A 12,399-nucleotide genomic window follows, 5' to 3' on the forward strand; every position below is an offset into this window, starting at 1 on the left:
AAATGTGGTGGTGATATCTCTGCCAAGGAAACAATTTAAGTCAGATGTAAGATGCTATAGCTTGATCACAAATTTGACCTGGAGAGACAAAACATATAGATACATTGCTCTGATGCCAAATTGCCACGATACATCAATTTTTTTAAACCAGGTTAACTGTTTTTTTTGGGTTTGCTGACTTGAAAGTGGCAAAACATACACTCATACAGTTATGAGAAGTGATGAGAATAAAGGGTAAAAGGGAAGGCTAGAGATGCTTTGGGTTGTAATCATTTGAAAATACTTCATTAGCATTAGAGATTATACTTTAATAGTATTTGGCTCACTTTAACAAACACATCCAAACATGTTTGGCAAAGGAAAAAACCATCTTGTTCTCTACATTAGCACTAGAGATTATGGTTTTAATAGTATTTGACTCATTTTAACAAACTCATCCAAACATGTTTGGCAAGATTTCACTCGAAAGAATTTCAAAACCCAAAATAGCGGTTAGTAACAGGAAGAGACTCACTTCAGATACTGTAAAGTCATATTTTTCAGAAGGGATGGATGTCGTAAGACAAGGTTTCGCCATTCTTCCTTGTCAATCTTCCCATCATGTTTGTATCAGCTTCCTCAAATGTCTAAATAGCTTAAAAGCAGTTAGTGACAGATCTTAAGAGAAGATTATGATAGCACAAGAATAATTTATATTCAACTCAACATACATAAAACCAAAGTACTTTAAGAAGTTCACAAGAATAAGGCTGAAAGAAGGTTTGCTTTATTTTGCAGAGAATTTCAGTGGAAATTTCGGTCCAAATACGAGGAAAACATAGATAGAGTACACATAAGTGTCCCACTAATAATGTGAAAGGAACTTGTATTTTATTACATAGAAATAGAATAAGGAAAATCTCCCTTGATTACAACCCTGAAAAACTTCAGGGTCTACAAACCTCCCTACCCAAAGGCCCAAATTTTCACTTAAATGACTAGATACCTGTCCCTTTCAACCCCTCCTTTCCTGCTCTCATTTATAGGCAGACATGCCTATTTTCTCATCATTGTAGCTAACTGGCTAACTCTCACTAACAGTCCATGTTAGCTAATTAATATGAGATACAATGATGGACAAACACGCACCATCAAAAGAATATAGACTTAAAATTTGGGAAATGACAGAAAATCAATCATAAATGGGAAAATTAAACTACTGGTTTCCATCCTATGAACATCTTACATATATTTATAATTTTATATGCTTAATAGATTTTCTCGAGACATTAAGAAGAGTGAAAAACATAGTTAATAAATTTATACTTACATTGACAAAATAAAATATTAAAATAAAATAAAGATAAAAAGCAAAGAGAAAGAAGAGCTTATAAAATGCATCACATAATAATAATGAGCATAAGATTTAGGATGGAACTGAAGTTATCGAGTAAATGAAGCACCTTGTCAATAATACTTTCGATCACATCATCCGAAAGATTCATACCAGATTCAGCTAGAGTGGCGACTACCATTTGTTTCACCTATACATAAAAATAACGATCACCGATGCGTATCAAATACATGGTAATACCAAAGACATGCCAGATCAGAGGATCAAAAAGATTCCAAGGAAAGAAAGAAAAACAAAAAAGTTTCACTGAGATTATAAAGTGATTTTAAATTTATTTGCAGTTAAATACTAGGAAGATATCACGTTTAAAGTTGTTTGTAGTTTTTGAGAATGCATAACTTCCGATGTTAAAGCTGGAAGATAAAAATATTGGTCATTTTGACTCGGGTATAGGCTTTGAATCTCTGATACTTGAAACATATTCAACCTATTTTTCCTACTGAGTGGTGAAATACTACCATCTCCATATAGGTTGTTCACAGTTCTCTGTAGCCCACAAAATTACATAGTCAAATTCTGTCCCAAAATTAGGCCACTACCTAAATATAACCAAAAACAATAAGTTGTATATTTCCTAAACTTATTATCATCTGTAATTCAACTTTTTCTTTCCCCAGTGGCAATCCATGTCTCTTGTGGACTTGAGAAAAAAGATGGCCTGATCAGCCTTGGCAAACTCATGAGATAGACTGATTTTCAAATTTCAATCCACGGCGTTGGACCAAGAAAGAATTGAAAATGCAATTTGTAGTTGGCTTCAGAAAAATGTGAGTTAAAGCTGATTCAAGTTCCCAATATTAATTGTATTACATATTGGTTGTCTGACCTAAACACTATAGAATTTGGTGAGTGGACAAAAGTTCATTTATTGAAATAGCATATTAAAGATTATTACCTCCTGTCTTTGAATAAACCCTTGCTGTTTGAGATCATACAATTGGAATGAAACTGCAAGAAAGAACAAGCATGTGCATTACTATGAATAACAATGCAGCAAGGGAGATAACTCAAAAACTAGAGAAAAGTTGTTACAGTGAATCTTATCATCAATTGGTGCATTGGGATGAAAGACAGAGAGAGCACGTGCAAACTCTTCAAAATCAAGTATCCCATTATGCTTTGTGTCAAACAAGTCGAACACCTAAAAAATTGAAACAGAAGAAAATGATGTACAGGAGGACATAGATTGATTTATTTGTAAAGAAAAGAAGAATATATATAATCCATCCTGAGCATATGATACCCTATCTGCAAATAAGCTCTCTTTCTTGTTTGTTTTGAACAAAGCCAACTGAAATTCTTCCTTATTAATTAGTCCATCATCAATGACTGCACTGCTGATGTTCTTGAACAATTCATAAAGCGCCTCAATCTCACTTACACTAAACACTGTCTCTCTTGCAAGGAGTTGTGGATCTTGTAAACCTCTAGGTTGCCGTTGCCTTGACGAATCGGCATCACAACAATTTACCAGAGCACCGCATAAATGCTTTAATCCGTCTAAGCACTGCACCATGATCTCTTACAGATATCCAAACATGACTCCTATTACTACTTTACTTTACTAGTGAATGTGAATTCAAATTCCATACCAGAAGAACAAAGCATCCACTGTGGGTCCACCTAAATAGCAGCTAAAATTAAAACATGAATTCAATTCAATCTCCCAATAACAAAACACAAATAAAAAAGAGTTAGTTAGATCCAGAACAGCCAAACAGTTAGTTTACCTTTCAAGGGTGAATGAATACTCATACTCCCAGTCCCGGACATGTTTCAAAATTGCAATTCAATCCGATTCCGATCAAGCTTAAACCTAATTTACCAAATTATTTATTATGGAAACCAAACCCCTTCGCCTTCGTTGCTCATTGCTCCTCACCAACCTTACCACGTGCCTCTTGACTGGTTGCTAGTTGCTACTTTTCACCTTTCACCCATTAGGAGATGCAGCAATGCACCCATATTTTTAATTTTAATGTTTCATCATTCATTTCATTTAATTTAATCCAAAATAAATCTTTTGTTCAATTGAATCAAATTTTCAAATTTCATTTTAATAATCGTTACAATGTAATCCAAATCCAAATTATATATCTAATCATACCTTAGGGATATCACTCGGCGCTTCTATTAATCTGGAAGTAGAATGAAAGATTAAGGTCACAACTCACAATTGTAGCTTAGTTAAGAAAAATATCGGTTTTTCTGAAGAATAACTTTACTAGCTTTGGGTAAGTATTTATGTAGGGGATTTTATTTTTCTGTCCAATTATATGGAACTTTTGTAAATTGCTAACATTGACTTGGAGGTTGAAGTTGGGTTGAGGAGCTTGTTGCACATTTCTATAGGCATTCAAGAAGTCTCTGAGACTTTGAAGAAAAGACAAAAACCTACCAGCCCAATCGATTCAAAACACAGGGTAGTATATGAAGATAATTGTAATTCCATGTTTATGAAGTGTCTAGTTCATTTACTTCTTGTTTCAAAAAGAAAAGAAATTCATTAGCTTCTTTTTGTATGTCCCTTAGTCATCTTATTAGACATTCATTAAATGTCTTGACTCTTGACCTTTGCTATTGATATCATCATAATACACATCATCTCTCTTTTTTCCCAAACAAAAAGATATAAATAATGATGTGAAAAAAAATATTCCTAGATACAACTCTTTCTGAGAATTAGATAGTACTAGGATTTTATACAATGCTTACGTTTATGACATGAAAAAGAAATAATATGAATTGAGGTTACAAATTCTAGATAAGGGGCTGTTATTACCTATGATCTTTATCTTCCCTTTTCATGCTATGTTCTGATTTACTTCTTGCCCTTCTTATGATTCTTTTAGGATCCAATTCCACCTTGCAGCTTGAACTACTTTCATCTTTGGCTCTCCTCACCTTATCTAACTCCCTCTCAGTGTCTCCTCTGATAACCATCTTTTTTTCTAGTTCCAATGGCAACTTACTATCTAATCTTTGAGTTCTTGTCACTTCTCCATTGAACTCTTTATCTTGGCCTAAAGATTGCTTGCTCTGGCCATCATCCCTTGTGGCTGGTCTATGTTTTATTCCTGCAAGTATCTCATGTGGTTTTGGCAGTTTTTGACTGGCATTTGCCTTAGACCCTTTCTCTTGCTCAAAGTAGAGGAGCTGCACAACAGTTCTTAATGGCAGAAGCTCGTTTTTCACTGCATGGGAACGCACTTCTGGGGACAGTCTTTGGCAGTCTAGAATCCCACACAAGCGCTTCTTGTCTGTCTTGCTCATGTCAGGATGCACCTGTTCAAGCATTTTACTCAATTCACATCATCAAAATAACCAGAGAGTAAAAGCTTGCCACTGAATTGGTTATGTTTGTTTAGTTTAATGTTCATGTTTGGAACCCTTCTACAATCGATTCTAAAGTCATAAGCAATTCTAGGGAGAAACTTTTGTGAGTAGCTTCTAGATTTCATAATCCATTCTGGTGACAGTTAATAGCATATTAGCTTATTTAGCATAATCAATTCTGACACCCAGAATCTACTCCGATAAGCTTCTCCCCATAATTGATTTTGGCTTGCAAATTAATTATAGAAGGTTTTCCAAACATGCACTAAGAATCATCTTCCAAACATGCATTAAGAGTCTCTTACGGTCCTCAGAAATGTTCATGTGTAATTCTCTAGCATTCAAGCAGGAGACAATGTAATATTAAACAAGTTTTGACAAAGTTAGTATGTTTGGATTTCCATTAGCAAGACTTAAAAGCACTTTCAGCAGAAATTCATGTCTCGTAGGTATGGTAGCTAATTCACCTTAAGATAGATGTCGATCGCCTTGTACAGATCATCGTGATCTACTCGAGCAATACTCGGCACAGTTTCAGCAAGAGAGACAAACTTTGAAACTTGCATGTTATCATCTCTTGCAACCACTTGAAGATAGGAATCAATGAGCCTGCCTACATTTCTGACTGATCTTAAAAAGTAGCTGTTGTCCACAGCACCTGGGGACATTCTTTTCCAAAGCTTCAAGAATGTTTCCAGCACTGCTTGAACTAACTCAACATCATAATAGTTCTGTTCAGAAGATGTTTTTGAAGGATAAAGCAAGTCACTCACTGTTGCCTCCTCAAACTGCAAACTGGCTCTCCTTATCAGTTCTGTTTTTATCACTGAAGAGGCACTCAAATGAATTGAAATGCTGAGAAGCCTAAACAAGAAGCCAACTGAAACAGACCCTCTATCTGCAGGAATCATGCTCACAATGGTTTCAAGAATTTTTCTGTTTCTCTCTTTATTGGGCTCTTCTGTTTGAGACACTGAACTGCCTGAAGTTTTAAGCTTTGTGATGCCGGGTAGCCACCGGCAGGCATAGACATGTAAAGCTTCACCTATAAGCTGTGGTGGGAGAACATAGGTTGATCTAATAGCCATTACTATGCACCTGAAAAGATCTATGTCAAGATCAGAAACATCCTCAGTCCACCAATCCTTTGGGACAGAATGATGCTCTTTTTTTGTATAACCAGGCCTGGTGTATGTGAAGGACCATTTGACCTGCACAGAACCATTATTTATTAGCAAAAATGTTCAAATTAAGAAGTAACAATTCTCAGAAATATAATATAAAAGCATTCATGTCTCTTCACCCTATAGCTTAAACTTTTGGAATAGTTGGTTCATGATATAGTATTGAGTCTCTATCACTAAGTGGTCTAGAGTTCAATCCTTGTTGCCTCATTCTAATGAAAAAAAAGTTGAATTTCAGCATAAGTCAAGTGAGCACGCATTGTCCACACTTCAAGCCCAAAGGGCTCTGGCATGAGGGGGCGTATTATAAGTATAATATAAAACCTTTACCCTACAGCTTAAGCTTTGGTTCATGGCAACAACCACAGAAACTTGGAAGAGTTGATGGATCTGAGTTCTTGACCTGTGGTGGGGGTGTGAGAATTTTCTCAATAATTGAATCAATGCACTTTCTGACAATACCAAGATTCTCAGACCACTCTGGTAACGTAGCAGTACTCTGAAGCGTGGCAATGGAATCCTTCCAACCTTCAAGAATGCATGAATTGAAAAATGATTCAAGTTTTCCTACCAAGTTTCCCCTCTCAATGGAGTCGTTCATTCTAAGAAACTTGGCAGCACTGAGTGTAGGTACAAAGTTATGGGCACTGATTTTGATTGAAATTCCATAGCAAAACTTAGCACAGAGTTCAAAAGCATCTTCTCCTCCAGGTATATCATGAAGCTCTACAGATACACTCTCAGAATCACTAGAATCATAGCAAAGCCTCTGCAAGAGGCCGCATTTTGGAAGAAGCGCAAACTGCAGTTAGAAAGAGCAGAATTATAGATGAACCAAGATTAAGTTTTGGTTTTTATTTTCACACACACCACACTTTCATTCTATAATTCCAATACCTTGTGTAGCAGATAATTAATATCATTGATTTGTATCACAAGGTCTGCAGCTATATCTGATATCAGGGTTCTGCATTATCAGAAGACATGTTAATTTGTAAAAAGATGTATACATATTTTTAACAAAGGGGTTGTTGCCAATACCTGGTAGCTTGTTCAGTGTAGAAAGTATCTGGCCTTGTCCCAAGTTTCATGAACTTCATTTTTATTTGGTGTTGTTGTCTATACCAAATTGTCAAGAAAAAGCCTCCACCTCCACTTCAGAGCCTGGAGCCTGCAAATTCAAAATGCAACTTGAATGATACTAGAGCAGGTCCCATAAAGTTAAGGATTTTTTTGGTTTAATTTAAACCATAAGTATAGGACCATTATGGACGGCAAAACGCTCTCTATCAAGTATTTAACGCACTGCTTTCACATGACTCGTACCCGAGACCTCTGCTTAAGCTAGAATAACCCACATCAATTTGTCTATGCGTTTGTTGGCATAAAGCAGAGAGAGAGAGAGAGAGATCTCCCAAGTGAATCCAAAGGGTTGTCTAGTGGTCCATGAGGTTGATGAACGTGCTTGGCTGACTAAGCACCAACTTAGATTTTATCATTTTAAGCAAAGGGGTGAAGGACAAGGAAATCATAAATCATAATAGATAAAGGTAGAAGTGGAAGACCAGGACATGATATCTTGTCCTCCTCACACTGTCGGTTATGAATAAGAAAAATCCACTAATTACTAAATAAAGTAGTAACAGAAATTTGCAACACGACTTTAATTCATCTAAGTTTGGTTTATCTAGCAAGGTTTCTGCCACTGCCAACTAACCTCACTGATTTGTGATACAACTCTGAAAACCCTTCAATTCGTAGAAGATTATGCCCTCACCCATATATGCCTCCATTCACTGAGAATAGCAAACTGCTAAGAGAGTTTTTCTAGATGACATGCACTACTAGTACCTTTGGAGGTTACTTCAAACATTAAACCATATTGTCTTGTCCCAATTGTTTGAATAAAAATATCTGATAATTAGGAATGTGGTAATAATTAATTGAGTTAAAGGTTGAGACTGGTCACATTCTCCTCACATAACTTTATCCCTAGCCAATTTCTTCAGATCTGTTTGTTGTCATAAAAAGACTCAAAAATCACTCCAAATTAAGTAGCACTCAAATATTTGGGTATTGAATACTCATCCAACCCCACCCAAATTATTAATAATAATGAAGAAAGAAGCAGCACCATGGCAGAAAATGCATTGTGCATGCATAAACATATATGATTACCTTCACTGATGGGTTTTGACTCGAGAATGGACAGTAAAGCATGTTTGTAGTTGATAGTTCACAATTAGGTGAGCCAATAAAAAATCATTAGACCTTATACAATGGCTCAGGTTTGCTCAGAAGTGTATATATTCCTAAAAAGGTATGTCCTAATCTATTTAGAAGAAATACTTTTGAATTTTGATTCCATATAATATAAGGACACTTGGGTAAGTGACTAAGTTCAGATAATGATATGAAAAAACCGAGAGAATGTGATACACCAGGCATAAAACTAGTGTGAGCTTACAGAAAGCAAATATTATTGATAATTTTTGGTGAGGCTAGTTTGTGAAGTCACTTTCATTGTGTCGTTACAGAACTTTGATATATAAAAACTAATGTAGACTTTTTCTAGTTGAAGCTTATAATAGGCTTGGAGTGGTCCACTGCTATGGTCACCTCAATTATCCCTCTACCCATTAATTAGGAATAAAGAAATGTGGAAGCTAGCTTTTTCTTCTTTCTTCCTTTGTTTCACTTTTTCTTCTCAATATTATTCAGGAGTAACTGAAAAGTACATCATTAGTCTTCATGTTTTGTTGATAAATGCTTCTAATTTGGAATAAATTAAAAAATAAGAGGGGAAGAAATAGAGGAAGAAGAATCTGGCTATCTTTTTTATTGAGGATACAGTACTGGTGCTAGGCCATTCTCACTTGTCACTTATTGAAATCTGACAAGCAGTATGGTTTGTGTTTTCACAGACAAATAGTGGCAAAGCAAATACCAGTGTTTGTGGCCCTGCACTTATTACTTCCAACTAGACAGAATTAAAACCAGCATGTTTTATTTTATTTTTGTTCTAAATTGGATTGCATCTGAAAGCTAATGTCAGCTAGCTTTGTTCTTAACTGAATCAAGGACATGTATTTGATTCTTGGATGGAATTTAGTAAGGTATTTAGCCAATTATGTGAATATTCTCTTCTGGAATTGTAAGTTTTCTGCCAGATACCCTTCTCTCATCCTCAATAAGATGGATTTTGTCATTTTCTTTTTGTCCCTTTTCATTTGGTATTTTTTAATCAGAACCTGCACTGTATTCCTTTTTCACAAATTCTATTATCCTCTGGCAAAAGTGCCCTCTCCAACTTTGTAACAAAATGAAGAAAAAAAAGCAACTTATAAGCTTTTAATTGGTTAAGTAGTGGGAGGTCAAAACCAAATGCCATTATTAACTTACTACTCCATAATTATAAGTGTACTAACAGAACAAAGCATTTCATCAAAGTTCAAACACCAAAGGAGGAATTAGAATTGTCTCTGGAATAGTGGAATTTAAAAGAATGAAGCAAGAAGAGAACATACCTGATACTATAGTATTGTTGTCATTGATGACTGAATCTTTGGAAGCAGGAAAATCTTTACTACAAACTCCATAGCTTGAAGTAGCTGCAGGAATTGGATGAAACAGCAACAGTAGTTGAATAATTGAAGCTAGATATATAATTCCCTAGTACCAAAATACAAGAGCATGTGAAGCTGAAAGATGAGTGCTTTATTAGGTTGTTTAAGTGAACCTCAAAGACAGAGAAAGAGAGGGATGTGAGAATAAGCTGAGAAGAGACACTGACTAAGGAAAAATGGGTATCACAATGTTTCTAAACTGTGTTAGAGAAGGGGAAGAAGAGAGAGAAAGAGTGGTTTCGTTGGGATTAGTCAACATTGTAATGTTTAAAAAACATGCCATGATAAACTCATTGAATAGTAAATACAACCTCCGGTCCTATTTATAAGCAACAAAATTTTTTTTACATAGTTTAAGAAATGTAGTTAAACTAGATAAAATGCATTAAATATGTCTTGAATCAAAATAAACTTCCAAAATTACCCTTTGTTATTAGTGTTGGAAAGTGGGAAGGAGAAAGAATAATTAATGAGACATATTTAACAAGTTAGAATTAATAAGAGTATCATGGGAAAAAAATAATTAATATAGCTCAAACTTTCATTTAGTTCTTATAAAAAGGACCAAAATTTTTCTTCCCTTTCATGTTTATAAATAGGACCGGAGGTAGTACTAAATAGGATGGAATAGAGAGGAAAAAGAGAAGGGGAAAAACCTGAAAAAATGTGCAAGTGTAATCAATCTCTTTAACTTCACTCTCATCAACTACTCCTTCCGTTCCAAAACTATTGTAGTTTTAGTTTTTTCACAAAGTTTAAGAGTTCATTAATTGATGTTATAATTTGACTGAAACACCCTTATTTAATATGAGTTATTTGAAAGAGAGAGAATGAAAATTATTGGTCAACTAATTGGTGAGAATTTTGATTGGTGGAAATAAGAGGTGGTGCTTGAGAGATACACTATTAAATGAGGGCATGAATGGAAGATAATGAGATAAAATGCTTTGGATATGTAAAACAACAATGGTTTTAGAACAAAACAAAAAAGCTAAAACTACAATAGTTTTGAAACGGAGGGAGTATCTCAAAAGTTAAAGTTGTTCGACAGATTACATATGTATGATTTTATATTATACTTCTAATATAACTCGTCATGTAGAAATCTTTTGGACTCCAAGAATGACAATGCATATGATCCACTAGCCTTAATCTGAAATTTAACTTAATTATAGAAGCTCTAATAACATGTCATGACTAATTAATTCAAAGGCTTAAATTATTGGATAAATAACACAAAAATAATTTTATATTATAATTCTAACCCATCGAATAGCTTGATAATTGGTACTCTATGATTGAATTAGAAAAAGCATGCAGTGAAAGTTGGCTATGACTTATGGAGTGCTGCCATAGTAGTTGAGAAAATGCTTGCATGGGTCCAAGTCTCTGCATAGATAAAAGATCCTCTCTCTGTGCATTCCTCATCATGTCTCATCATGTTATTTTTCTTAATCTTTCACGCGTGTGGGTTTCTAATTTCTTCTCTATATTCCTCCTGTTGATTCACTCGTGCGTCAATCGTTTTGCTCACACTTTGGGGACCCAGATCATTCTTTGTCATTGACAAAACCACCCCACCATTCCCTTTGGCTCTAAAAGATGTCCCAACTACTAATTAAGCAGCTAGCTATAGGAGGTGGACAAAAACAGTGGCTTTGGTTTTGGTGTCAATCGTAAACCGCTAGAAGCAAATGGACATAAACAAATCGTTAAAGTTGATTGCAAATTGCAAGTTCCACATTCCAATTGGGCTCTTGTTTTGATTTCTCTACTGGGTGGTGTGTTTGTTCCCATAAGCTTACACTAATTTGAGCAAATAGGCCCACGTGTTTCTTTAGTACATCGGAAAAGTAAAAACAACAAAAAGACTACAAGACTAATAAATTTCTAGTCGAGATGGGATTAACCTCTACGCGCAGGTGTTGGAAACAACGTATATAAATAACTTATAATATATCAATAAATTTTTTTTGAATTTATTTTTATAAACTGTTTAAATTAGTTTAAGAATAAAAACTTACATTTATCAGTATCTTGCTTTCACTTATTTCATTAAATTTTTCAAATTAATTTATAAATAAATGTTTATGTTATAATGTTTAATTACGTAACTTAATTAAACACACCCTTAATGGTCTTACTAGATTATGCTACGACCAGGACCAGGAGCTAATGATAGCCATGATCAACATCATGATCATAGAGATTATTATAGACAATTACTTTTATTTTTTAATTAAATTTTGTTATTGCTCTGTAGCAGTATAAGAAAGAAATAACACAATAAGTTTCTCCACTGAATGCTTTTACCTTTAGAATCAATAACATGCTATTACTCAGTCTTTATAGCAATCCACATACATCTGTTAATTGCATGCAACACTTTAATTGACGTGCTGTCCTAACCTTGTGCAATTCCCCTTACATCATGATTTTTTTGGATAAGCAAAATTATATTAAGAAGAGTACTAGGGTTACTCAACCCAAATAATACAAGGGTCTGTACAATGGAAAGAAAAAGAAAAGAACCAGAGCAATTGTACTGGTAACAGAACAGGGGAAAGAAAACAGAAAATCTGCCTATCTAATTCCCAACAATCACCGATTCTGTAAGGCTTCAAACAAAAGCTCCTTGACATATCTTCATGCTACACTTTGCACATCCTCCAGCAATTGAAAGCCAAGCAGTTAAACGCACAAGACCCATAGGTTGCAGGGAACACAAAAAAACAGAACAACAGAACACAGAACAAAAACAAAACAGTCAAAGGTAGCCTACATCATGATGAAAGGTAGTATGAGGAAAAATCTCCAATAATATGTGCTGAATTAATTAGCAAGTCATGGTGTGAATATG

General features: G+C 34.8%; 1 protein-coding gene across 8 annotated transcripts; it reads right to left on the reverse strand.

The window, feature by feature from the left end:
* LOC130710574 (BTB/POZ domain-containing protein At5g47800-like) lies at positions 1-9,796 on the reverse strand. 8 transcript variants are annotated; one of them, XM_057559887.1, is made up of 10 exons: positions 9,441-9,796; positions 6,955-7,084; positions 6,811-6,880; positions 6,317-6,715; positions 5,197-5,940; positions 4,176-4,678; positions 2,426-2,534; positions 2,289-2,341; positions 1,443-1,523; positions 1-19 (listed from the first exon to the last, which is right to left on the reverse strand). In XM_057559887.1, the coding sequence occupies exons 2-9, from the start codon at positions 7,011-7,013 to the stop codon at positions 1,520-1,522; spliced, it is 1,941 nt and encodes a 646-aa protein (XP_057415870.1). In that variant the 5' UTR covers positions 7,014-7,084; positions 9,441-9,796; the 3' UTR covers positions 1-19; positions 1,443-1,519. The 8 variants fall into 8 exon arrangements, with proteins under 8 accessions (XP_057415870.1, XP_057415872.1, XP_057415869.1 ...); XM_057559889.1 differs by lacking the exon at positions 1-19 and adding an exon at positions 569-626 and having other exon boundaries at positions 6,317-6,682; XM_057559886.1 differs by lacking the exon at positions 1-19 and adding an exon at positions 569-626.
* Between the last annotated feature and the right edge of the window lie 2,603 nt (positions 9,797-12,399).

Source organism: Lotus japonicus, chromosome 4, assembly GCF_012489685.1.
Source record: "Lotus japonicus ecotype B-129 chromosome 4, LjGifu_v1.2".
NCBI classification, from domain to species: Eukaryota; Viridiplantae; Streptophyta; class Magnoliopsida; order Fabales; family Fabaceae; genus Lotus; species Lotus japonicus.